At 56.3% G+C, this 27477-nt stretch overlaps 1 protein-coding gene across 8 annotated transcripts in view; it reads right to left on the minus strand.

Moving 5' to 3' along the window:
• Nucleotides 1-15189: 15189 nt before the first annotated feature.
• Nucleotides 15190-27477, minus strand: part of UBR4 (ubiquitin protein ligase E3 component n-recognin 4) — a 128553-nt gene continuing 116265 nt past the window's right edge. For all 8 annotated transcript variants that reach the window (XM_079912598.1, XM_079912599.1, XM_079912597.1 and 5 more), the window contains 5 exons: nt 26272-26466; nt 23848-24072; nt 20511-20601; nt 19654-19816; nt 15190-17230 (listed from right to left, as the gene is read on the minus strand). In XM_079912598.1, the coding sequence (XP_079768724.1) occupies nt 17166-17230; nt 19654-19816; nt 20511-20601; nt 23848-24072; nt 26272-26466 (739 nt within the window). In that variant the 3' untranslated portion in view covers nt 15190-17165. The remainder of the gene's footprint in view (nt 17231-19653; nt 19817-20510; nt 20602-23847; nt 24073-26271; nt 26467-27477) is intronic.

The raw sequence follows: 27477 nt of genomic DNA on the forward strand, positions 1-27477 counted from the left end.
CAAGAGTCTGGCAGCAGGTGACGCTGGATACAACTGGTCTAAAAATCACCAAGGGCCCACTTTTTGTGCATCTTCTCCTTTCCTGCGGCAGAGCTGGCTCCTCTCGTGACTGGCTCAGTCCTGGCGGAAGGGGACTCCCCCTCATCACCCTGAGTAGGAAGGAGAAAGCATCTCAATCCCAGCATTCCCAGCCCCAAATCCTGAGATTCACTCTGATTGGTCCTGCTTTGGTCACATGTTCACTCCTGAGCCAATCCCTGTGGCCAGAGAAATGGAACGCACTGATTGGCTTAGTGTGAATCACAGGCTCTAGTCTTGCATCCCCTGCCCAGAATGGGAAATGGTAAAGGGCAGATGGTTGCCTGGGGAGGCAGAGAGCAAATCTCTACTCCATCAGGTTCTGGTTCCATTTCTGCTACTGCCTGGCCATGTGACCTGGGCAATCCATTCCCCTCTCTAGGCTCAGTGGACTAGAGTAAAAGTTTTAAAATCTTGACTTAGTCTTGCTTTGTTTTTTTAAACGTTTTTTCAAAGTCTTATGTGGAACTCCAATATATGAACCAGATCCAACTGGACATGCTGTGGTTGAAGTGGAGGAGGGGCCAGGACCCTCAGCCTCCAGTCCCTACCTTTCCCCATGGGGGCTCCAGGAGCCCCATTGTCCCCTCCATCCCTGGCAGCCCAAGCCACCTGAGTCAACATGAGCCCAGCACCACTCCCAGCACATGATCCAGGTTGGTTGAACTGTCCGGGTAACGTCCAGGGAACCCTGGACACAGTGAGGTGGCAACCCCAGGGTCCTGGTATACAAAGGCGAGACTAGGGGTTTGTGAACCCCATTCCCACGATAGTCCCAGCACCTCAGCACCCTCAGCCCTTTCAGAAAGCACCTGCTGCTGACCATGACCTCACCCTCACGAGGAAATGGTAGGCATGGGGATGGCATAGTCAGGGCCTTCACCCACTGTGGGCGACTCAGCCAGGAGCCAGGCTGGGGGAGAGAGGTTAATAGCCATGAACAGAACCGCCTTTGACTACAGTGCCTGCCCCATGTTCTCTGAAGGATGGCCCTCACCCCCTCACGCCTGCCTGGTCCCCAGGAGCAGGTTAGGTCAATGCTGAGTTGTTTCAAAATAATAATAGAAGAGTGACAGCCATGCCCCCCTCCCTCCCTGGCAATTCACGGGGTGTAAAGCTTTTTCCTTCCCTTTGGCTCAATTGCTTTTGACGGCAGCCACAAGAGGCAGTAAGGGTTAGGTCCCACTGTATGAGCTGACGTTGACTGAGCCCCTGCCCTGCCCTCAATGCCTTATTAGCTCACGTCACCCTCTATACAGCGACAGGAGGCAGACACTATTGCTAGCCATGCCCTTGAAGAGAACCTTGAGACTCGGGGAAGTGAGCCCTCGCCCCTCAGCCGGATGTGATGCAGTCTCCACTCAAACCCAGGTCTGCAACTCAAACCATGAGAGGAGCAGCCGACACAACTACAGCTGCTAATTCTGCAGAAGAATAGATGGTCACCGTCACCAAATCCTTGAAGGAGAGAATGGGAGAGAAGGATTGCTTGGGAATTCTGAGGACAGAACAACATCAACACAGGGATGCTTCAGGGGCTCCGATGTCGATTTGACCCGAGAAAGAACACTGTGACACTCGGAGCTGAGGGACAAAAGACAGGGCAGCCTGGTGAGGCCTGAGTGTGCGGGCGGAGGCTGAACGGCCATTTGGCACGGTGTGGCCGGAGTTCCCACACTGATTGGGGTTGGGCAAACATGGTCTTGGAGTTTCAAATTTTGTTTATTTCACTAACAGGCCCCCCCGTGTCTCCAGCCTCAGCCCTCCCCACCCACTCTCCACGCTGCAGACCCAGTGAACTTTCCAGAGCGTCCCTCCACCAAGTTGCCTCCATTGGCAGTTCACCATCTTCGCCAAACTACCCAAAACTTAGTGGCATAAAACCACCACTTTATTATGCTGAGTCTGTAGGTCAAGAACAGACAGGGCCTCTCGGGGATGCCTTGAGTCCATGATGTTTGGGGCCTCGGCTGGGAAAACTCGAAGGCTGGCTGGGGCTGGAGTCATCTGGAGACGTGTTTGCTCACATGCCTGGCGGATGATGCTGGCTGTCAGCGGGACCTCAGCAGGGCTGTTGCCTGGACCACTTACACGTGGTCTCTCCAAGAGAGGGCTTTCTCAGAGCATGGCAGCCAGGTTCAAAGAGTAAATATCCCGAGAGAGCACGATGGAAAAGCATTTTTGTGACCTGACTTTGGAGGTCACAGAGTGTCATACACAAAGCGCCACCATATACCCAGAAAGTTCCACCCAGGGTCAAAGGAAGGGGACATAGACCCCAGCACTGGATGGGAGGAATGTCAAGGTCATGTTGAAAGAAGAGCAAGCGAGATGGGAGAGAGTGTTACGGCCGCCTTTGGAAAAAATAATCATCTGCAACACATGACTTCAGACGGGGGTCCGACCCCTCAGCCTGGCTGACGAGGCCCCGTTTATGCCTCCAGCCTCACTGGTCTTCGCACATGCTCTTCCTTCTGGCCAGAAAACTCGTCCACACATCCCACCCCCACCCCCTTCACCTGGCCCACCTCTACTCACCCTCACGGCTCAGCGGAGACGTCATCTCCTCCCAGGAAGCCTGCTCTGACCCCTGCCCCCACCGCAGCTGGGCTGGGGCACCTTTGGACCACAACAATTTGCCCCTCTGGGTGCAGCGGTTTCTCTACTTTTTCGTCTCTAACAGACTGTGAGACCACGAGGGCATGGATGGTGTCCACCCCATGTGTCTATCATTATATCCCCAGCCCTGGGCCAAATTCCAGCCCCTTTCTGGGTCCTGCTGGTGGACAGCCCGCAGCCACTCCCTCCAGGAAGCCTTCCTGGATTGTCCAGGTGTTAGGTGTCTCTCCTGCTCTCCCACAGGCCCCCTGTGCAGGTGTTTGGAAAGGCTGGGATGAAAGCACAGAGCTCTGCCCCCTGTTCCCAAGCCACAGCTTGCTATTGCAATAAAAGAAGCAGCAAATTACCACACGGGCTTGGAGCTGTAATGATTAAAACAGGGTATTGTTCTTGGGGCTGCTAATTGCATACCTGAGAAATGAGGCCTGCTCAGCCCATGGTGTATTAACACAGGCCTCAGCCACAGTGCCAGGCCTAGACTGGCAGAGAGCCAGACACAGAGGTGACAGGGGCAGAGAGTTGTCCCGGGGCAGTGTGTCCTCAAAGGGGGTGACTGCATCAGCCTCACCGGGGGACTATTAAAATACAGATTCCAAGGCCCTGCCTCAGACCCACTAAAGCTGTATCTGGGGGGCTGCGGGCCTAGGAACATGTATTCTTGATAAGCTCCCAAGGTGATTCTGAAGGTCCAATCCTGGGATTTCTAACTGCCCCACCCCAAATCCAGACAGACCACCACACCACCCGGCCCAGCTCACCTTGAGAATGTGGCAAGATTGAGAAAGTGAGGACAAGAAGAGGGCAGTTTTCCCAGGAACTCAGGTCAAATCTTCCTCGTGAGCTGAGGGACCCAGGACGAGTCACCCCACCTCTCTGAGCACAGGCCGATTCACCCGGAAGCCAAGGGAGCTTAAGCTTCCAAGATGCCCCCAAGGCTCCGGGAGGGGCCTCAGCAACGGGTTCACTTGCTCGTGTGTGTTCAGCGATTTGCAAAAGTAAGATATTTTTGTCTTCTTTTTCTCAGAGTTCCTGCCCCCCAAACTGTATGAGCTTCAGGCTTCCTAAGAAACGAAGAGAGTCGTTTGGATGTCACAGGGAGCTGTGGGGATGAAACGAGCAGACATAGGTAGAGCTGCCAGCCCAGAGCCGGACAACCAGCTGTCCAGGGAGAAAGCACCGCCAGGGAGGGGCTCAGCCTCTCCGCGCCTCCGTGTCCTCGTCTGTGAGAGGGACGTGTGACCGCAGCTGTTGTGCACATCGCGCTGTGCGAGCATTTGACCAGCGAATGTGGATAAAGCATCCACCCAGCTCAGTGCCTGCCGCAGAGCGAGTGCTCCGCAAGTCCGGCCAGAGATGCACAGCTGATGAACAACCGTGCGACCAAGCGAGCAAGGCGGCCCAGCCTGAGAGGGCTGCGTGATGTGTGTGCTTTTGAAATCGTGTTCCTTGGAAACATAGAAAGAAGATAAGGCCTGCTTTCGCCAAGCCAGTTTAAGAACGGCCCTGCCAAGAGGCAGGCGAATGGACTCAGTGAACCAGATTCGCTGTAATTCTGGGACCGGAGTGACAGAGTGGCCTCGACCTTGGTCCAGTGGTTTCTGGGAAGACACCTGCTCTGAGGAGAGGAGCAGACACCCAGATCAGAGGATGCTGGAAGGTTAGGGCAGGAGGAGAGCTTGAGGATGGGGTTTCACCCAGTGCAACCCCCTCCCGTACTCCCTATGCTACCAGCAATTGTGAATGATATTTTCATGGAGGACTTCCTGGAGGAAGCAGCGTTTGAGCAGGGAGGGAAATGACAGAGATGGGCAGAAAGAAAAGACAAGGCCAGGAGAGGCAGGACACTCAGCAGTCATCAGCAGAATTACGGACATTGGATGAGCACATATTAGGTCAGGATTTGCCTATGGGCTGCATTCAGATGGTCTCATGTTAGGAATTCTTTTCTTGTTTCTGTTTATTTTGCTCATCTGCTTTTATACTAATAGTTTTTAAGCTCTGAAACAATTTCAAACTGGTAGAAAATTTGCACGTATAATAGTAAGAACTTTTTTTCTGGCTCCTTTGGAAAGTAAGCTGCTGACCTGATGCCCCATTACCCCAGATTCTTTGGTGTTTACCTTCTACAAGGACACTTCCCTGCACAACCGCAGCAAAACCGTCCAGTCAGGAAGTCAGCATCGAAACACTGCTACCTTCTGCTCCCCAGGCCCCGTGCCGGTCGCCCAACCGTCCCAGCAATGCCTTTTATAGCCAAAGCACCCAGTTCACAGGCCTAAGTTGTCAGGTCTCCTCGTTCTGGACCAGCGTTACCCACCCTTCCTTTCACGGCCTTGATACCTTTCAAGATGTCGGGTAAGTTATTTTGTAGCATTTGGGTTTGGCTACTGTTTCCTCGTGGCTGGGTTCGTTTGTGGCAGGACTCTCCCACGTGGCACCTACTTAGCTTTGAATTTGTTCCATCATGTCAACTGGGGTCACTTGATGAAGGTGGTGTCTGCCAGGTTTCTCCACTGTCAAGTGACTCTTTCTCCCTTTGTAATTAAGAAGGAGATACTCTGAGACTAGGTAACTATCCCATTCCTCACCAAACTCCATTTATTCACTTATTTATTTATAGCAGGATGGACTCGTGGTTTCCTATCGTATTCAGCAGTTTATAATCCATGACTATCATTGTTTACCATTAATTCTCAAATTGCCCCAGAGTTGGCCAGTGGTTGCCCCTTCAAGTGGTTCCTGGGGCATCTTGGCACGTGTCTACCATTCTTTGAGTATTTCCTTAATTTCTGGCACAACAAGCCATTCCAGCTTCATCTTGTACTTTCCCCGCCTCAGCCCTAGAATCAGCCATGCCTCTAAGGAACCCCAGTTCCTTTAGTGGAGGGTGGTATACAGAAGCCAACATCTGGGTGCTAAATGGGCTCGTTCTTATTGGGGAGAGCTGCTACTCCCAGGCCCTCTCTGTAGACAGAGCCGGGGGCAGAGACAGGAAGCACATTTATTTACACACACACATACACTATATGGTATTTACACATGTACATCTATATTTCTGTATCTCTCTCATATTGAAAACCATGAGTACACACTGATACCTCAATTTCCAATCCAATGCCGCAGGATTCATTTTCGGTCTCTCCCTTTCCATATCTGTAACTCCCTTCTTGGATGTGAAAATCTGTGTTTCCTTGGTCCTTACAATATTTGCCAAGTTGATGAATCCCCGCACAGGTTAACAGTCTCCCACCACTGCCATCCCCCCCACACAGGGATGCCCTCCTCACCCCTCTTGGGCTCTGGCCACCCTCCATACCCTGCTGGGGCTCCGACACCTGCTGTGGCCGGCTCCCCCCTCGTGGATGACCTTCTCACCCCTTTGGGTTCTGATACCCATACCAGATCACCCTCCCATGGGGTATCCTTGTCCCCTTGCTCAGGCTCTGATTGTCCTCTGGGCCACTGTTACCCCTGTGAACACTCTCCTTCCCAGAGCTAGTAAGTTGCAAAGCCCAGATTCAAACCCAAGTCTGTCTGATGCAGACCCTAAGATCACTGCATTCTCCAAACAGTCCCGAGAAGGAGCCCGCTTTATCTCCCAAGTGAATTTTCCCAACTCAAGGGAATTGAGGAGGTTCTTAGCCTCAGCCAGGGCTGCTTCTCCTGGGGGAGGGAGGACAGGGACCCCACCTGTAGCCCTTCTGCTGGGCTGTGCGCCAGCTCCTCTGCTCCTGCCAGCTCATGGCTTCAGAAGGGACCTTGGGTCTCCCCAGGGGTGAATTCAGGAACTGGGAGTGATCCGGCTGCCTATGGCAGATAATAAAAACAGCTCACCATTTTTTCAGCACTTTACAGTTCACAAAGCCCTTAGCAAATCTGCTGAGTCTTCATCAGAGCCCTACGAGATAAAGATCAGTAAACCCATTTTACAGTCAGTGAACTGAGGCTCAGACTGGGGAAGGGGCGTGAACAAAGTCCGCATCAGACAACCAGTGAGTGTCAGAGCCAGAACTGCGCTCAGGCCAGGCTGACCCAGGCCTGATCCTTTGCTCCTCCCCCTCTGGCACTCCCCACCTCTCCACTCTCCTCTTCGAGCGATGGCTTGGCTCAGAAGGGCCCACATCTCCCCCGCGGGCCTCTCCTGAGAACCCCAGGTACGTAGCTACAGTTGCATGCAACAGGGCTGGGCAGTCCTGTCCCTGCCTCTCGGAGCTATAATCTGGGGCAGACATCATGGGCGGCTGCGGCACCAACCACAGTGCAGGTTGTATCCACACCCTCTCTTCCTAGAAGCCCAGCCACCCACTCCCTTTATTGGGACCAACAAACTAAGGGGTGATCTGTGTTGTTCGGGGTTAGCCCTCGTTTGCCTTGTCCCCAGTGACTCCTATGGGCGCCCAGGATGGATGGTCCCCTCAACGGGCCGGCCCAGCACTGGCGCAGGACAAAACCCTGGTGTCAGCAGGCCCAGGGCCAAGACCCACCCGCGAGTGAGGGCGGCTCCCCGCCGGGCACTTGTGGCTCTGCTCAGCCTTGTCGCAGACGGGCTGGCCAGGCAGGCGGGAGGCACACTCATTAGCCGGCACATGTCCAGGGCCCTGAGCCACCGGGCAGCCTCGTGGGAGCCCCAGGCAGGCCAGGCGACTCCTCCGGGTCCCTGGGAGAGGTCCCTGCGTGAGTCAGCCCCAAGCTGAGCTCAGCACAGAACTTCTTCCCTGGTCAGCCAAGGAAGCCACTTCCCACGGTGGGAACAGCCTTTGTGCCCCAAATTCCACAGAAGGGGACCTGAGTCTCCACATGGCCACGGCCGGGGCTACGTGACACCTGGTAAGGCGAGGAGATGAGTGCCCGCCAGGTGGGGCCTCCACGCACCCCAGCAAACTGAAGGAACCCCCTTACCCTCCCGATGCATACTGGGGGGCCACCCCCCTCCCCCAGGGGGTGGAGAAGGTCACAGCCAGAAAAGGGGCCATCGGAGACAGGACCTTGGCCCTGTGAGCCCTCGGTGGCCCTGGTGAAGGATGGGCCAGGCACAGATGCCTTCTAGTGCTGGTCGGGGGGCGCACATTACCAAGGCACGGCAAGTCCACCGGAAGTGGAAAGCTCATTGGGTGACGTTGGCCGGCTGGCCCCCAGCTCACGATGCTGCCTCAGCTTCCCCGTCTGTAAAGTGAGACCGTTGTTTCTGACCAGTGGTCTCTATTCTGTTCTCCGTGGAGCCGCAGCCCCCTTGGGGGAGGGGTGGACATACCAAGAAGGTGGGCCACCAGCTCCCACTGAGACAATGTCCCCAGAGCTGGACCTTGGATTTCTCTTCACCTGTGGCGGAGGTGGGGGATGGTTGGGGGCGGGGTGGCGTGGTCCATTTAGAGTTTGGCTGGAAAATAATAAGGTGTGAAAACCACTGACCCAGGGGAGCCTAGGAGCCCTTAGCACGGCCATCCCCGGCTTCCTTCCCTCCCTCTCCTATTAAGCTCATTCAGCACCCGGACTGCGTAGCCCCACTGGGCTCAGGGCACTGGGCGTACTGAGGCACAACGAACACCTGGTCCCTGCGACCTGTGAACAGGTAGGAGTAAGCCCAGGTCCAGCAGATGGGGCTGGGGACAGAAATGAGTTGAGGGCTGCCTCAGTTTCCCTAAGGTGCTCATCCTTGAAAGGGCAAACTAAGTGCAGGCCTGCTGGTGGCATGTCCTCCAGTTTCCCTAGTTCAATGCCAGGGGCACGGGCAGAACACGATTGCACTCCTGCCTCTGGGGATCTTGCGGTGCCAGGGAGCTGATGCTTACAGAGATGATTCCACCCAAGCCAGAGAGGGCTGTGATCAAGAAATGAGCAGTCAGGGGGCCAGCTGTGAACACACAACCAGGTGGATAAATACGGCAACTTCAGAGCGTGACAGGTGCTACAAAGACAATAAAATGGGCAGCAGGATAGAGAGAGATGGGGACGATATTGGACAGATGCTGGGAAAGACCCCTTTGAGGAGGTGACATGTGACTCAAGTACCCCGAAAGAGGCTATGAGAATCTGAGGAAAGAGCGTTCTTCATGAGCAAAGGCCCTAGGGTTGGAAAGGGCTTGGCTTGTTGGAGGGACAGAGGCCAGTGTGGGTGCAGCTGTTTCCTCACAGGCTACACAGCCCCATTGCCTTTTGGGGGCACCTGCCCCAGCCCCCAGTCCCACCCTGGCACGCAGGAACATGCACACAGAGAATTCTCTGCTTCCTCCATCGGTGGATGCAGAGTCACAGATGAGGAGAATTCCTGCCTCATGGAGACCAGGCCCCAGGCCATCAGAAGAGGATCGCAGCCTGCCCCAGGGCAGGCTGGGAAAATCCCAAGAGACAAGAATTGAGGATCTTGGCTGTGTGGCTGCCTCCCTGTCCCCCCAGCCTGCCTGGGCTCAGGTGCCCAGACACGTGCCAGCCTCTACCTGGTGGGGGCCCCACCCTGGCAGACGGAGCTTGCCCAAGAAGAGATGATATCACCGCCTTCTGGCCAGGGGACCGGCTCTACAGAGAGTGATGGGGCAGCCGTCCTGGCGGTGGGGCGGGGAGGGCAGGGCTCCCCTGACTCCAAAGGAAGGCAGGGTGGGAGGTATCGATGCTCGTTGTCACAGCTCCCAGCCCTCCCGTCCTTCTGAGACCTGTCTGTGAACCCGAGGGGCCATTTCCAGGCCCAAGTTTACGTTTGCCAAAACACCGGGAGCCTGGAAACGCTCAGGTTCTGCCAGCGAGTCTTTCCTGAGGACCAGCCAGAGCAGGGGCTGGGCTGGGGGAGGGGAAGGAGGGCCACTATGACATGTTTTACGAAGGCAGGGTTGGCAGGCACTCTAGATAGAGATGTCACAGTGGAGACAGGATGGAAGGGTGGAGGGAGCCAGCTAGGCTGTTACCACCCTGGGCGGTGGCCTCACACCCACCTCGGGAAGGGGTGGCCAGGCGTGTCCAGAGGCACCCAGTCACAGGGTGCCTGGCCACCGGCTTTGGGCCACACGGCCCTCCTGAGGGCCGAGCCTGAGTCCCTCTCACACCTGTGATCCCCCAGAGGCCTGCTGCTTCTGGCCCTTACACCTTCCTCTCTGCTGTCCTGCCTGGAACTTCCTTCCCCTGCCCCCCCCCACCACCCCGGCCCCAGTCTACGTTTCACTGGTTATTGGGACTCAGCCCAGGGGGCCGCTCCAGGAAACCTCCCTGACCCCGGCCCCTCACCCCATGGTTCAGCCACTCTGCCCACCAGCTCAAGTCCCCTCTGTCACGGCCTCCATCCTCCTGTCCACTCCTCGGCTCGGGACCGACAGCCTTCTTTCACGGCAGGCTGAAGAGGGACGTGACCAGTACTTGTCCCCGTCCCCCAGGCCTGCCACAGAGGAGGTGCTCAGAGGGCACCAGGCAAAGGAGGGAACGGAGGCTTCGAGTGGCCGGCAGTCAGTCAAACGGCATCACAAATAGTCAGGCACTCGGAAGGGAGGGGCTGGCAAAGTCCCCAGCCCAGGCTTCTCTTGATGGGAGGTTGTAATGAGACCCATATCAAGCCCTTGACCTGACTTCTGGTTATGGGACAGGAGCAGGTAGAAGAACCAGTTAAATGACATTTCAGCGAAACAGACAAATCCTGCTGTGGAACATTCTAAAAGACCTCCTACCCGGGCTCTTCAAAATGCCACTGTTGTGGGGAAAAGGTGGGGGTGGAGATCTTCTGGAATACAAAGACAACTAAAGAAAAAGGCATCCGTCAGCCTCTGGAAACCACTCACCGAGTCCTGCCCTGCGAGGTCCCTCTATCACCCCCAACCCGGGCCTCAGTATTCCCATCTGTGAAATGGGAAATGAGCAGCCGAGTGGGTGGAGAAATGGAAGGCTAAGCTTCTGGGGGGCTTCCAGGAGCACCAGGAGAAGACCTGGTCTCGTCCAACCCCCCCAAGCTAGAGACAGGCCAGCAGGGCCTGGGACATGCCCTGGGTCACGCGGACCCATGTCCTGTCCACTGCGGCCAAGCCACCTTCCTCCCAGTCCTGCACCTCCCCCGCCGCCCAGCACCCCAGCTGCGCCCTACACCTGCAGCCCCTCCCGGGTCCACCGCCCACTCACCTGGCACCAGGCCTTTCCCAGGGCAGCACCTACACTGGCTGTGAGACATGCCCAGACCCTCAGGGGCTGGCCTCCCTCCACATACCCTCCCCCACAGCTGTCCCGGCCCCTCTGGAGATTCTGCTCCCTCCACTTAGGAACCCCTGTCTCAAACGCCACTTCCTCCAAGAAGTCCTCCCCAGACGCCAGCACACGCCCCCCCATCCAGAGGTGGTTTCTCCCTCCCTGAGGGTCCCGGCTGTCCTGTGCCTCAGTCCACCGGGCCTCAACCCTCTCCCTTCATCCCTGAGGTGTCCCTCTGGCCTCCCCTGGAGGCCCGGCCCTGAGCTTGGGCACAGAGAGGCCTCCATGGATGTGTCTGCGAACGCTGCCCTGTGCCAGGCTCCCAGCGGCTCCTGATAACAGCCGTGTGGTCGTGACAGCACTGTGCCGGGGGCCTAGTGGTCGTAATCTTGCTCAACTCTGCTGTTGGGATGAGTAGCTCCGAGCGATTAAGCAATCTGCCCAAGGGGGTTGGTGACTGGCGGGGCTGGGACGAGACCCCAGGTCAACGGACACCAAAGCTTCCCTGTAACGCAAACTCCCCCATTTCCCAGGCCCACCACCTGGGGGAAAACAGCTGTCCTTGTTTTTGGCCTCTGATTCATCTGAACCCACCTGTAAGTCGTGGGCGCCCCGCCTCAATCCCCACGAAGGCTGTGCAAGCCCTTGCTTTCCTAGCCTCCCTGCAGCCTGCCCAGACTTTGAAACCAGAGCCAGGGATCAAGAAACAGGATCAATGTGAGAACTTGTTGGGGGCCGGCGGGGGTGGGAGCGGCCGTGGGGCACAGGCAGGCCGGGTGTCTGGAGGAAGGTGGACTGTGTGGACCAGATGAAGTGAGGGAGGGGTGCTGGACACTGTCGCTGCCCACTGCACAGCACTCCTGCCCCTGCCTCTGGCTCGGGGGGACCCGGGAGCATTCATGTCCCTGCCCTGTCCAGCCCCAGGGAGGGACACTTTTGTCTGAGCCAAGCTGGGCTGTCTTGTCTCCTGACAGGGACTGGCACAGAGATGGGTCAGGGACCCATCTTCGGCCCATGAGACGTGAGGGGGAACCCCTGGGGACTTCCGGGAGAGGTTTCCCGAGGCTCTGATGCAGGGATAGGCAGGCCCCATCTTTCTCCGGTGTGGTCAGGCCAGGCGGGAAGCGATACAGGGACCCCTGGGGGCAGTAGCCCTGTGGGACCTGGAGGGTCGCCGCCTGGGAGCAGAGCCGACAGACAAGGCCCAAGATGTGCTCGCTCGGAGACCCCGGATCAGCTACTCCTGGGTCCCCCTCTGGATCTGCTGTTGGGTGAGACGGTAGGTCCCCTTAACCACTCAGGCCGGTTCGCATCGGACCTCTGTCACTCACAGCCACGAGCCTCTCAGCCCCTCCACGTCCCACGGCGACACCAGCACCCTAGTCACTGGTCACAGCGTTTGTTTCACCTCCAGCACTGTCTTCAGCAGGTGGTACCGAGGGCAAGCAGGGAGTCAGCCTGTGGGGTTTTGCTGTAAATCTACACGTGGCAGTGTGACTACAGGCACAGGATGGCATGGGGAAGTTTAGGGACTTCGAACGGCTGACGGGGGGCGACGGGGGCCCCCAGTCTGCGTCTCTCTTCACCGTAACCCACTGTGGATCCCTCTTCCAAAGCAGGACTCAGTGAACATTTTCTGCAAAGAGCCAGAGAGTCACATTTCGGGCTCTGTGAGCCACATACGGTCTCTGTTGCATATTCTGTGCTTTTCTTCCAACCCTTTAAAAATGTACAAACTATCCTGGCTCTCAGGTGGTGCGAAAGCAGCCAGATGTGTCTCACCCCGGACACCCTCCCTGAACCAGTTAGCCTCTTTCAGCCAAGTCAGCCTCTGGGGCACTAGGGAGCTTTTCCTGTTTGCCCCCCACAGGCCCGGCCACTCAAGTCCAGATGTTTCCAAGAGAGCGTCCAGCTGGGATAAGCACAGAGACGAGGTGGCAAAGAGATGACGGCTGTGGACTATGGCCTCAGGTGGACTTGGACTCAAATCCCTGTTCGGCCACTTCTGACAGGGCGGCTTCGGTTTCATCATCTGGAAAATGGGGAGGATTCTAGTGCCAACCTCATAGGGTGGCTGTGTGAGGCTCAAAACACCCCGTGAGCACTTTCCGCGGAGCGAGGCCCATGGCGGCTGGTTAGGACCATGTAGGGAAACATCTGGGGCCTCCTCTGAATGGCACGTCCACCAGCTTCTCAGTGAAGCTGCATGCCCCGCGGTGCTGATACCCAGGAGCCTGTGCAAGTCCCTGTCCCTCCCCGGCCTTGGTTTCCCCCCAGAGTGGCTCATTGGACAGATCTCCGTCCACCCTCCAGCCTCCCAGGAGTTAATGAGATGGAAACCCCCATGCCCGTGGGTGCATCCTGTCCTCTCCCAAGCCAGGCCGGGGGCAGCACAGCGCAGCACGGAGGGGAGCAAGGCGGGGGCCAGGCCCGACCTGCCCATCAGGTTCCTGCTGCCTCAGCATCTCCCCTTTCTCTGGGAGAAGGCCCCTCCAGAGCTGTGGGAGGGGACCCCGGGAAGGTGGGTGCTTCTCCTCTGGTCTGCTGCCTCCCCCAGGTTCCCTTCAGACTCTGAGAAGCCCATGAGCCACTCTCCCTGCAGCCCTGCCCCACCGGCTGGGGGACAACCAGAGTCAAGGGCGGGGGGCAGGGTGGGGGCTCTCAGCAGGACTCCATGAAAGGCCCCTCGGAAGCCTCGTTCCCACATCAGCGAGACGCTTCTCAGGACCCACAAGTGTTTGGCACCTACGCTGAGCTGGGCGCTTTGCAAACATGGTCACGTTTATCCTGTGAGGCAGCACTGCTCACGGCCTTTACAGGGGACCTACTGAGGCCTGCAGGGTCTGCCAGGCGTAAAGAAGGCAGAATCAGAACCCAGGACTGTCTGACTCCAAAGCCCCCGGACTTCCCACCCGCTGCCCCGGCCTTAGAGTTGGAAGTGACTTTTGATATCATCATCCCCTGCCCCCCCCCACCTCCATGTGGCACGTCTGTGGTTAAGACCCAGCCTCTGCCTGGGTAACTCCAGTGATAGAAGACTCACTACCTTCAAACAGCTCTTGTCACTGTAGGAGCCCTGCCGTGGATGGAACCCCACCCAGGCCTGTGAAAGCCCTTCTTGGGCTGCCTCGTTCATAACCCCAACAATTTATGTTTCCAGAGCCTCCTCTGAGCCGCGGGCTGCATAAGCGCTCCCTTGGCTGACCCCCAATGAGGTGTGCTCATCTCACATGTGGAGAAACTGAGGCTCGGAGAGGTAACTGAGGCTGCACAGCCAGCTCTGAACCCAAATCTGACCCCAAGCCCTTTCCCTGGAGCCCTGGCTCCCAGGCCCCACCCCACCCCTGAGCTGAGCAGCCTGGTGGGCAGAGGAGGGCAGGTGTGCGGGGAAGGCCACCATCAGGTGTGGCCAGTCTGGAACCATCTGAACCCCCCCAGTGGGGCTGCCTGTTGAGAAAAACAAGGACCCAAGAAGCAATTAGCCCAGAAAATGGTTCGGGACAGGAAGGGACTAACTTTTTCTGCCCGATGTCCGTTGGTGCTGTCAGGGGACGCAGGCTGGGGGAGGCCGAGTTCTTGCCCTGGACCAGCTTCCACTCCTGCCCAAGCTCTGCCGAGGGCTCCGCTCTGGGGCCTGTCACAGACCTGTACGGCCGCCGTGTCGGCAACCTGCCTGCAACTGCAGCAGGCACGGGGAAGCACCAGGGGTACCTACCAGGAAAAGCTGTGGCCGTGAAAGCAAGAGACTTGATGCGACTGGGCTGAGGCCAAAATTCTGAGGACTTTGCAAGAAACCAAAATATGAAGGGCAGAGAAAAAGAAGTGAACACCTTGTCATGAGCCTTGGAGACCTCAGCCTTGCAGGCCCAAGGAACCAAGCCGTGGTTAAGCTTCCGAAGGCCCTCGGTCAAAGCGTGAGGCCCCAAGGCGTTGCCATGAGCGCGGCTCAGCCTCCATCAGTGCCCGCCACCCGGCAGGCAGGGCTAGTCCCACCTGTTTACCCCGCACCCTCCCCTACTCTCCCCGCTGCCTTTGCTGTCCCAGACGAAGCTGTTCCAATCTATTCCCTGCTAGGATGTTACGTCACAGCAACTCCACATGGTAACGTGGACCTGGGATGTCTCCTGGGAGACGACCAGAAAACGGGAGATGATGGACCTACGAGAGGGAATGAACTTGCTGTGCTCAGTGTGAGAAGCAAGTGTGCCTGAGACCAAGGTCCGTCATCCACCTTCAAAGCTGGACATATCTGGACCTCACCTGAGACGTGGAGCTTCGTTAAAGAAAAAGCCAGGATTCTGCAGACTGCAAATGAATTCATCAGTAGTAAGAGCGGCCATTTCCTTACTACATGGCAACCAAGTAAACTCGCGTAAACGTGGCAACCACCTGACCCCGTAGATACCGACATTCCCATTTTACAGATGAGGAGACTGTGAAGACACCCAAGGTGTTGGAGCTGGGGTCTGAACAAAGGAGTGAGCGCCTGATGCCCTTAGAGGCCGCTGCCCCCTCCCTCGAGCCCGTCCGTCGCTCAGAAAGCCCCGTCGCCCACCCACACCACCGTGCACTCCTATGCACTTGGCACATGCATGTTCTCGTCTGCCAGGGCCTGCCTGCCTCTAGCTGGGGTTTTTGGGGTTTTTTTTTAAAGATTTTTTTGATGTGGGCTTCCCTGGTGGCGCAGTGGTTGAGAGTCCACCTGCCGATGCAGGGGACATGGTTTCGTGCCCCAGTCCGGGAGGATCCCACATGCCGTGGAGCGGCTGGGCCTGTGAGCCATGGCCGCTGAGCCTGTGCGTCCGGAGCCTGTGCTCCGCAACGGGAGAGGCCACAACAGCGAGAGGCCCGCGTACCGCAAAAAAAAATGTGGACCATTTTTAAAGTCTTTATTGAATTTGTTACAATATTGCTTCTGTTTTATCTTTTGTTTTTTGGCTGCGAGGCATGTGGGATCTTAGCTCCCCGACCAAGGATCGAACCTGCACCCCCTGCACTGGAAGGCGAAGCCTTAACCACTGGACTGCCAGGGAAGTCCCTCCAGCTGGGCTCTTGCAACAAATTGCCCTTGTTTCTCTGGCTAAAGCCCAAGCACGACACTCACTCCTGCTTGTGTCTGCCCGGTCAGGGGCTCCGGGGAAGACACACTAAGTCCTGGCTCTGGGAGTCTTCTGAAGGGACCTAGAGGCCCCTTCTGTCCCAAATGGTCTGGCCTGAGGAGTGAGCCACATAAACTGGACGTCAAGATAGGGGACACTGTCACTCGGGAAAGCAGGTGGCAGAGTGGCTCACAGGGAAGTGAAGGAGACAGCCACTATCGAGCTCTTCTTCCCCGTGAGGCCATGTCTGGATGAGCCTTGCCCTACAATCTGGGGAGAGGCTCGTGGGAGTCCTGCTGCCTCGCTAAGAGGGCTGCTGCCCATGAACGTGGGGAAGCAGGTCTCAAGGCCCCCAGAGGCAGCTGCCACAGTGGTTCAGGACACGACTTCGGAGGCGCAAACCTCAGCTCTGGCAGCTACAGGCTGGGTGGCCTTGAGCAATCGATGCTGGTTCAGAGAAGGCGCTCAGTAAAGGGCAGCCACTCAAAGTCTGCCCCAGGCCCTCTCCCAACATGGCAACACTGAAGAGAAGTCGCCAAAGGATTTCCCATTTGAAGTTAACAGGGGACCGTCAAATGCCTCTGCTGTAGAAAGACGGCGCTGAGCTGGCCTTTGGCAGAGGACTAGAAAGTCACATGTCTTTGGGCTCCAGCTCTTAAGGCCAAAACTTAAGAGAAGCCAAGGCGTTTGTTTCAGGAAAGATCATAGCCGTCAAATGCGGTGCCCCAACTTGCTGGCCGAGAACAGACAGGCTCCATTTGGCGCCAAGAGACGGTGAATGTGACACACGCAGGCCTCCCTGCTGACGCCAGACAGGGCTGTGCAGTCAAGGAGAAGTGTTTGGCCAGTGTCACTAAGGAGGGGTTCAAGCACAGGCAACACCTTCCTTTCCAATGTGTATTAAGTCATTTGTTTATTTCTCAAGATGTGCACACTCAAGTATTCAGTTGGCCAGGACAACTCGTGGCTCCTAGATATGTACAGGTCCTTCGACGGCTCGGGTTACAGACAACTTCATAGCTAGTGCACCACACACACGAGATAAAACAGGAAGCCTAAAATCCCCAAGCCACTCCAAGAAAAGTGAGGGAGGGAGGAGGGAGGAGCAATGATGGAGCAACGATGCAGCAACCCGTGGCGGAAATCACACACAGGAGGGGAGAACACAGAGGCAGGCTAGCTTCCATCTCTGTCGACCGCCGTTTCGTGTGGTGCTCAGGGGACTGAGTCCAACAGGTCCTTCAGGAAGCTCTCCGGATCAGTGATTTCTGATAAGAGACCTGGAGAACAGGCAGAGACTGCTTAGCAGCGGCCCTTGCAGCCCCCAGCCCCTGAGTCACGGAGGCTGCGTCCACGCGGGAAACACACTGTGCTCCCACAAGCTCGGACACAGCTGCTCATGGGAGACCGGCGATGACCGCAGAGACAGTCACCAAGCAAACACTCTCTCCTGGGAGGGGAGCTGGGCTCCGACACCTGGCGCTGCGGCAGGATTAAAGGCGTTTAAAGTGGCAGCGGCCAGCTCACGATCTCCCCAGGGCGGAGGTGCTAAACCCGGGTCCATGCACCCTGCAGGGGCCTGTAAGTCCACTGAAACTCAGTGCGCAATGGAGGGTGGGCGGGGGGGGGGGTCCTCTGGAGAGAGTGTCTACAGCCTTCAGCAGATTCTCAGAGGGACCTGGGGCCAAACAAAGGCTAACTCCACTGCCCTCGAGGGCTGGGAGGAACAGGGTAGGGTGAAAGAACCCAACCCCTAGTCCAGGGCCTGGGGCAAGCTGCCAGAGCTCAGGAGCTCCGTTTCCTCCACTGCCAAATGGGGACAGTGACAAGTCCTCGTCACATCACCCTGGGGATTAGATGAGGCCAGTTATGTGAAAGTACCCAGGGCACAGAAGGTGCTCGCTCAATCAGCATCAGGTCCCCTGCGGCCCATCCCTCCCTCACAAGCAGGGCTCTCACTTGACCAATGCGGGGTCGTTAACCCCGAGGCGGGGCAACACTCAAACTGAAGTCTGGGCTAATGCAGGAAGACTGGCGCCCATCAGCTCTTGCTGGTTTGGAAGGTGTTTTTGTCCCTGCATTTGAGTAGGGTGTGTCGGATGTTCTGAAATTTCCTACCAGTTTGAACAAAGCAATAAAGCCAGGCCGTAAACGCCTGGGCTCGAGTGGAAGGCGGCAGAGGCCTCCCACCTGACCTGCCCCCGCTCTTCCCTGCTCCAGGGCTGATGCAAAGCCCTGAACAGAGGTGAATACCTTCCTTCCCCTGCCTGCCTCTTCCTCCTCTTCCTCGAACTTTGACATTCATATTGACAGTGTTTGTAGACATTCACCAGACCCCTGGGTGACGGGTAAGGCACTGGGCCCTGAGGACACAGACACACAGGCTACCTGCTCTCAGTTGGGGCCACCTCTTGAAGAAAGCAAGGAGTGTAGCCAAGATAAAATGTCTAGGCTGAAAAGACACCCATGGGAGCATCTAGTGAAGTTAACAAAGGAACTGTGGTGAGCGGTGGCAACCTCTGACCGACAGGTAACGGGGGAGGCACCAGACCAGCAAAGGCCCGTCCAGTATGGCTTCCACTGAGGCCACCGCAACAAACGGCCAAACTGGAAGAAAGGCCTGGAGCTTTGGGGAAGCTCCATCCGGGAAGAAAGAGGAATTCACACTGAGCATCACTCCGAACGTTTGAGGGTTCAGTGCCCAGAGGACAGACTAGAAAATGCTAGTGGCGACCTTCTCTTGATAGGGGGATCTGGGGAGATTTTTCCTTGCTCTTCACACTTGACAAAATTGCCGTCAGGGAAAAGGAAACAAGCTCACAGAAGAGTCAGGCAGGTGCGGCTCCCCCCTGCTTTGGCTCTGGGAGCCTACCTTGGAAAGGACGGTGGTGATGGGGGGCTGGACTGCAGTGCCCACACCCTCAGAGCGCACGGGACTTTTAATTCTGGGTTGATTTCCCAGCACTGGCCCAAGTCACCTCCCCCTGCTGTCACCTGATGCTTGGTTATGAAATCCAAACAAATTTTAATGTGTTTGCAATTAGGATGACAAATTTGTTGTATAACACAATGACTTCATTTTTACCAGCTGGGGGATGAGGAACTGTCTGAGGATGTCTCATGTGAGAGCACTTCAAAGCACCTACTAGCAGAGACGTTCTTTGCTCTCTTTTGATATTTACTATTTATCTTAAGAATCAGAGTTGAAATCTTCCACACCTCCCCGGGGGCAGCTGTGACATAAGATGTCTCAGTCCCCGAAAGGCAGGAGAAGACAGGTAAGCTCCATGTTAGTTCTCTGAACTGTCATAAGAAGCCAGGAAACCAAAAGGGGCTCCAGTGATTTTCCAGCTATGCCCCACTGGGAATTTGTTTAATCTTCAAAGCCTCAGTTACCCCATCTGTAAATGGGGATAACCACAGCTCCGCCTCACACAGGGCTGCCCTGCAGACTGGGAAGTGCGTGCATGAGAACACGGCCCCTGGGGTGAAGTGAGCCGCATGTCACGGCCGCATCTTGTTACCAGGGACCTGGTATGTACACATCTCTCCCAGACCCCTCGGTGGTGGCCCACGGGCTGGTTCTCGCCTGTTTTTTCCTGTGTGTGAAGATGAAAGCGATGGCCAGCCCCACTAAGATCCGTGAAAGATGAAAAACCCTGACACTGACCAGCGGCGTCGAGGAAAAAACCCTGACACTGACCAGCGGCGTCGAGGAACTCTGAGAAGGTCTCCACTGGCATGAACTCCTCCTGGAAGGCCTTCAGGGCCTTGTCGGCAGCTTCGTGGATGGGCATGTCGTTGTGGCGGATGTACTCTGCCAGAGAGCAGGACCAGCCACCCTCCGTGTTGCTGGTCGGCACCTTCTACGAGAAGCAACAGGACACACAGGCCGGGCGGGTCGCTCAGGTCAGGCAGGGAAGAAGAGGGCCCTCCCATACACATCCAACTTTTCCCTGGAGGATGTGTTCTGCTTCCAGGAACAACAAAATTTCACTTCATTCCTCTCACAGCCCCTCTCCTAAGCACACGTCACATGAACCTACAAGCTTCGAGAGGCGATGCGTTCTTTCCTCCCCATCCCCTCCACCATCAAGCATTTCCCCAAGAAGAGGGACTCGTCAACATGCTTTAATTCAGCTGTTTCATTTAGATGATGAAAGGAACCACCCCAAACCCCCTGATTCTCTCAAGGCTGAGAGGAGCGTCCCTATTATAAAGTGGGCTGGAGTAAGTTACACTCACACAGGGCAACGGAGTTGATCCAAACAGAGGGGACGAGAGCAAACAGAGAGTGACTCGGGGTGGAGCGGGGGGAGAGCGGCCTGTAGAAGAGGGTCTGCAGCAGCCTGAGACCGGGTCACAGGAGCAGTCATGGCTACAAATGCAGTCTACACACGCAGGGGTCGGAGCTAGAGGGTAAACCCCTCCCCACGGCGGGTCGGCCTGTTTCTCGGGGGAGGCTGATGGAGGAGCCGGCTGCCGAGGCAGGGTCAGAGCCACAAGCACAGACGTCTACGCCCCTGCCAAACCCGGCCACGCTCCCAGCGGCCTCCTTACCTTAAACATGTTATAAATGAGATCAACGAGGGCCCAAAAGAGAAGGGAAGAGCGATAAGCAGAGTAGTCCTTCACCGCCTTGTCTGTCAGCCTGGAAAATAAAACCAAATCCCATGTCCGTGAAGACCCCGGGAGGATACTCCCAAGGACAGAGCCAAGCATTCTGGGAGCAGGGGAAGAGTCACGGGCACTGAGCATCACTCAGCTCCAGCCACTTGCCATCTTCTCAGAGGAACACGGCCACGGGTCAGAGCTTCTGAAGCCCTGGGACCCAGAGGTTTATTCACCACAAGACGCTGCGTGACACAGTCATCTTTAGTAGCGACTCTGCTAAGCCAGGGAAAATGGGAAAGAGGGAGACGTAAGTTGCAACACGGCAGCCAAAAGGCTACTGCCTTAAAGAGTCGCCACAGAGTCCCGTGTTTCCCTGTGTTTAGCCCCCACACGCGCTCTCGGACTCGACGGGACCTAATAAATGCAGGAGGAAACAAGGTTCTACTTCAGTCTTCACATTCCCTCTTGGAGAGTTTTTACCAGCAGCCAGCACACCTAAAGCAGTCTCACACGGTAATCTGCCCACCGCGTGCCATGTTAAAACCAGCAAGCTGGTGGACACCTGGCGTCGGACAACAGTGACGTCTCGGATGCGAGCCACAGCCGGCCCAACACCTCCGAAATCCCGGGCTAATCCCAGAGCTCACCGCACCCCTTCGTTTCTAACCAGCATCGCTGCTACTTAATCCAGTGACGCAGTCTGGGATTAGAGAGCAGCCAAGCCCTCGGAACACAGAGGGCCGTCACTGCCAACACCGTCCACCGCCTTCTCAGCAGACGCTCCTGGTCTGAGGAATGATTACTGCAGGTAGAGCCACCATGAAGTACAGAACGACCAGCACCCGCTCTGCACGGTGAGTGAAGTGCCGGTGCTAGGACTTGGTTTCTACAGCCCAAGATCTAGGAGAGGTTTTGTCTGCAAACTGCCTTCATATCTGTAGTAAGTAAAGGCTAGATAAACCCTTGTCGTGGAGCCTCTCCACCCTGGAACAGAGCCCACACCAAAGGCACCAGAACTTAGGATGAAAATGCGTGTGCATGCACGCACCATGTGTTTCTATACGCTAGAATCATAAACATCAGACGAGCGTAGATGTTATTCATCTAGAAGCTAAAACTACACTGCATGGGCCTCAAGTGAAGGGACTACCTAGCATGAGACAGGCCAACCACACCTACACTCAGTCAATGCTTAAGTTATTAACCAAAGTAAAGTAAAATAATAAAATGAGACAATTCTGTTCGCTAAGGTATGCTACCTGTACCCTCCCCCCCCCAACATCTCCAAAGCGCCCACCTCCTCCCCGACCGCCACGCATGAGGATGCTGCAGCCGAAAGGGAAAACTACTGCGAGGTGGGCCTGTGGACGACGATGAGAATTCTTTCTCTGCAACTCTGTGCGCTGGCAGACAAGGAAACAGAAAAGGCTCTGACGGAAGCCTAGTAAAGTCCCAGGCTTAAATACTTGCAAGTTCCTGGCAGAAGAATCTTTTTTCCTGAACGTAAAACCCGCAGAAGAGAGCAACTTCTCTTGTGCGGACTCCTAGATTTTTGTGTACCTGCTGCTGCCCCCCACCCCATAATGGGCTGAGGACAAAGCCTGCTGCCAGTGGCACTGCCCCAACCACCAGGAGGTCACCCTCTAAATGTCCCTCCTTGCAGGGTGTCCCACACCGTGCTGATGGCCAGCACTCTGCCACCCTGCTTCCAGGGCACCCTGCTCACACCCTGACACCCCGCCAGGGCCGCTCCTTCTTGCAGCTCTTTCGCATTGGTGGCACGAATCTGGAGTGGCCCTGCCCAACTTAATTATTGCAGGTTAATTAGTAAAGGTGACTAAACTGCTACAGAGGAAATGGCGACTCATGAGTGCAGCTCACACTGGATTTCCTAATTAAGCCGTGACCAAATCAGCTTTTCCTTAACTGCCTGGGACAGTAATGCATTCCAGTCTCCTAATTGAAAGCAACACAGCTCCTGTGGGTTCAGATTTCACACCTGTCACCGAGAGCCTGTGCCCAGTGAATAGCTACTTTGCGTGCTATGGATACAGGCCGAGCCTGGCTTATCAACAGCTTAGTATCTTCCAGATCTAACCTTTGACTCCCAGCAGCTAGTTACCTATTAATGCTTTAGACTCTTGGTTAACACTGGAAAGTGCTATGTTTGGAATAGGGGCAGGGGCTAGGTAGGAATCTAACAAGACCGGCCCCCTCCTGCTCTACACAGAGGCTGGCACTGGCTGTACCCAACAGCAGAGCTCCAACCTGGTCTCCCCGGGCCACGAGGTGCCTACCACTAGCGACTTGATAAATCAGAGCTGATGGAGGTGGAGACACCAGGTGTGCAAATTCAGGCCAAGGCTGCTTCCACTTGGTCTGTCATCATCAGGGGCCTAAAAGCTCCTCCCTGCACCCCTGTTGGAAATGTCCCCTCGGATCCTAGCGAAAGCAGACACAGGAGGACAGACCTTCCCAGAATGAAGCAGGTTTCCCTCAAGGGCAGAAGCAAGCTGACAACTCTTAGCCTACTCTGTAGCCCAGGGAGGGCAGGCTGCTCGGGGCCACGACGGGCCAAGAGTAGCGCCAAGGAGTCCCCTCGGGGTGGCGCAATCTGTGCACTCGTCGCAAAGGGCTTCTCGCTGTTGTTGTCTGCAGTTGTTTGCCTCAAGACACCTCCCAGCTGACCCAAATCACAGCACGGGGTCATGAAAACAAAGACCACTTCCTTCCTGAAATGCCTTCCTTCTTAGGGAGGTGTCCACACCAACAGCAGAGAAAGAAAGAAGGCTCATGGAACGTGGGAGCAGACGGGATAGGAATGTGACCAAGGAGGGAGATGAGGAGCTTTTAATACCAGAAAAGAACATCCCCGAGCACAGCCCCCAGGAAGCTTTGCTAGTTTATGCGCAGACCAGCAAGATTCGGAACACCTGGCTACCTGTCTCAACTGCCTGCCGACCCTAACCCTTCTCCTGAGAAGTCTCACCCTGTGCCTGGCTGGCTTCCTCTCTGAGGACACTTCCCAGGGCTAAGCCTGGCCCCACACTTCTAGTGCCTGAACAGCTGACCCAGAGGGGCAGGCACCCAGCGGCGTCAGGCCTCGACTCTTGGTGTGACCGGCCGGGAAGGCTCAGGCTCCATTGCCGAGTCAAGCGAGGCGCCTCCACTCAGCACCTGCGCGCCGCGGGCAGCTCTCACCCACAGCGGCTACAGAGTCCGGGCGACGGGCGGCCCAGGAGACGGCCCCCTGAAGCAGGCACCTCCCGAAGCGAGCACTGACCTGCTGGCTCCCCCCGGAGCCACTGCCCGGGCCTGAGAGGTCACCAGCAGCCGCCGCAGGATTTCCACGCGTATGGCTCGCCACTTCTCGGGGGGCAGGACGTGGAGGGCCAGGACAGTGAAGTAGTGGGGCCCGTCCACTTCAAAGGCACTCTCCACCCACTTCTCCTTGGGCTGCTCCAGAAAGCCCTGGAGGTTCTTCTCCTCTCGGGAAGTTGCTCGGGTTCTGGAACAAAAGGAGCACCATGAAACCAGGGCAGAAGCAGGGCACGAGCAGCAAGAGGGGAGGAGGCTTGCTCAATCTCCCGTCTTCTTTTACGTTTCCTGAGCGCTCGGCTCACGGAACCCCCCACCCGTCCTCCACCGCCCCTCCCGCCTCCTCTCCAAGCGGGGCACCCCCAGCCCCGCCCCAGTCCTTCTCGGGGGCATCTTCCTCGTCCCCCACCCCCCAGCCCAGCTCCGCACAATTCCAATTGCGCGTGTCCGGCACATTCACAAACACTCCGCCATCCACGTGTCCTGACAACTCTGGAAGGTGACAGCCGGCACCTCTTTACCAGGGTATCTGAAGGCCCGGGGAGTGAAGTGACACAACCAAAGTCACCAAACCAGTCAGCAAACCCAGAGTCTCTGAGCCCACAGCCCACACTCCCCGACTCCACGAGTCTCGGTACAGCTAACTGTTCACACGGCATTTGCAGCCGGTGCCCTTCCTAGGCTATGGTGGTGTGTTCTTTTACGTGTCTGTGTCCTCTCTCCTCCATTAGAACAGATTCCTCCCGGCGAGCACTGCTTCTCGTTCTCGCTTTTGCCTGAACTGCAGCAACAATGGTAATCATCAACTTTAACGCCAAGCCCCTTCTAAGAGCTTTCCATGGATTATCTCATTTAATCCTCACGATAACCCGATGAGACGGGTACTCTCCCAACGTTACAGAAGGGGAAACTACAGCACAGAGAGAGTAAATATTCTGCCCAAAGCCACACAGTGGCGAGTGAAGGAACTGGGCTCTGACCCAGGCAATCTGGCTCCAGAGCTCTCCCAGCGTGGACTCTCCACCTGCAATGAAGCTTCGACAGGTCACTAGACGGGCACTGAGACCACTTCCTTATCACGTATTTCTGGCTACACTCTCTCCTTACGACCTGGATGGTGCTCTCAGGCCAAGAGTGCTTGACGCCCCATCCTAGTTCCCTGGAAATAAAAACACAACACTAGTAGCAGCTGAATCAAAGCTACCAGGTCTGCACATGGCACTGCCAGGCACTGGGCTGTGGGAAAGCAGGGGGGACGGTACGGGGACACCGGGCACCCTTCTGCCCCATGGATGAACACAGATGGAACAGGCGGCTACACCAGACTGGAGTGTCCAGAATTGGAGATCAGAAGCTTTGTGCCATCGCACGACCCGCTCCACTCTGCGCTGGCTCGCGCTGTGTGTGACACACTCGCCTTCATATACAAACGTCCCACCAAAGGCAGCAATCCCTGCTCAACCAGCCCCCCGCTCCCCCACGCCCACCGTGACCAAGCTCACACCAGCGTGAACCAGCGAGGGAAGCAGGCTGTGGCTGGGAAACAGTGCCTCTTCGTGCAGCTTCCGGCTTGGCCTCTAACTGACCGAGACCATCAGGACACAGCCCGCTCCCTCCCCAACTAAGGAAACTAAGCATGAGTTACGAGCGTCTGGCATTTCAAAGACACAGTGACATCGGAAGCCACCAGCTGTGTTCTGCTAGACAAATCATGCGGCCTCTCTGGGTCTGCTTTGCTCCCCGGAGACTGGGGCGACCCCCTCCACCCCACTGCTGCCAAAAAGGGGCAACGGCTCTGTCAAAGGCCCCACGGACACCAGCGATCAGCACTGCTCAGGCCTGAAGCACAGGCCCGTTTTTTTTCTGGGCTACCTTCCTTCTCAGCTGACTTTCCCAAATAATCTTCAACAACACCTCCCCGCTCACAGCTGCCAGAAGCCTCACTCACTGAAGAAGAGACAGGGATAGCAAGTCCAGGCCCTCGGTCCTGCCACATCCTCCAGCTGTGAAACGCTCACCTGGAACAGCCTGTGTGCCTTTGACAGTGACCCATGGCCCCCCCCCATCCAAGGGAATAGTCTTGCAAGTAGCAGCTACACTGAAGTAGAAGCTTCGATGATCTGGCCTCTCCCACTTCCTGCTCCCCTCTGGGCTGAAGGTCAGTCCAAGGAGGCAGCCCTTGGCTGCCCGTGCTGGTAGATGAGACAGTTTTGGAAAAGGAAGCCACCGTACTCTTTATTCTGTGTGATTCCAAAGAGGCGCAGATGAACATTCCTACTTCGGTAAAGGCTGCCTGGGGCCATTCATTCGTTCTAGAGCTAACTAGAGCGGCTACAGACAAGCCGGGAGAGCTTGTCGGGCAGAGGAACCCGAGGCGCGCGGTACTGACGTGTTCAGGACGTAAAGCACGGTGTGGATGATGTACGGGATCAGGTGGATGTTGCTCTCCCGGCCGCCCCCTCCAGTGTCCGCGCTGAAGGACTGCTCCATGGCGAAGCGCAGGAACAGCAGCTTGGTGTCGTGGATGTTGAGCTGGTACGTGGGCTCCCGCTGGCCCGTGCACTCCTGGAGGTAAGTATTGTGCCTGGGAGAAGAGAACAGGTGGTGAAGCGGAAGCAAGCTCCCTGGTGAAGACCCAGCTGGGAAGGCAGAGCCCCCCTCGGCCTGATGGCTGTGAAGGTTACACAGACGGATCGAGAATGAAAGGGGGAGTCAAGGACAAGGGCTGGGCTCGGGGGAAGACAAGAGCAGAGCACACTTTTGTTTCTGCTGTGACTGAACGCGATGCTCTCCAAGCTTTGAGGAGAACGTGCCGGTTTGGGGGCGGGGGGGGGAAGGGGGTGCATTTCTTGATGGACTAATGTCATAGGACATATTGTGACCACATCTGGAAGTGCATTTTGAGAGAAGAAATGTAGAACTTATTCATTCTGACTGACAAGGTGATCCATCCATAAGAATCATCTCCTCAACCTCCAAATAAAAGGTCTTCCTATGTCAATGTACATCACCAACCACCTGGACTCTGCCCCTGAGTAAGTCTGTGCCTCAGTCTCTTCATCTGTAGAACGTGTATAATAACAACACTCAGTAAGCAGTTCCACATGCTGCCCAACATGACTTTCATCATTATTACTGCCAAGTGCCTGGTTTATGGTAAGTATCTTTTCATCCCCGAGCTTTACAATAGGACTTGGAGTGGGGCACCACTGCACAAGGCATCTGCAAGAGATGAGGACCTCACAGAAGGTTTCGCTACTCTACTCTGGATCTTAGGACAAGGGAGGCTTTGAAAGGAGCCCGATGTTCCCCACGCCATCAAGCTATTTTCATTATTTAAACCTCAGAGAAATAGAAGTGAACTCGGGGAAATTTTGGCCTCAAGGACCAAGTCAGGGGTCCTGTGTTTTGTGTCCTAAGATCAGCAAAGGAGGAGAGGTAGCAGATAACCAGAGATTCCACCTGGGGCCCCAGACGCTGAGGGTGCTGGCTTCTCCCAGCAGAGTCCCCTCTCTTCCGGATGGGCTCCCCTGTCAGGAAGCAGAGACAGACACAGATTCCTGATGAAGGTGACAGGAGATGGCTTCCCCGGGGC

This window comes from Stenella coeruleoalba, assembly GCF_951394435.1.
Source record: "Stenella coeruleoalba genome assembly, chromosome: 1".
Taxonomy (NCBI): domain Eukaryota; kingdom Metazoa; phylum Chordata; class Mammalia; order Artiodactyla; family Delphinidae; genus Stenella; species Stenella coeruleoalba.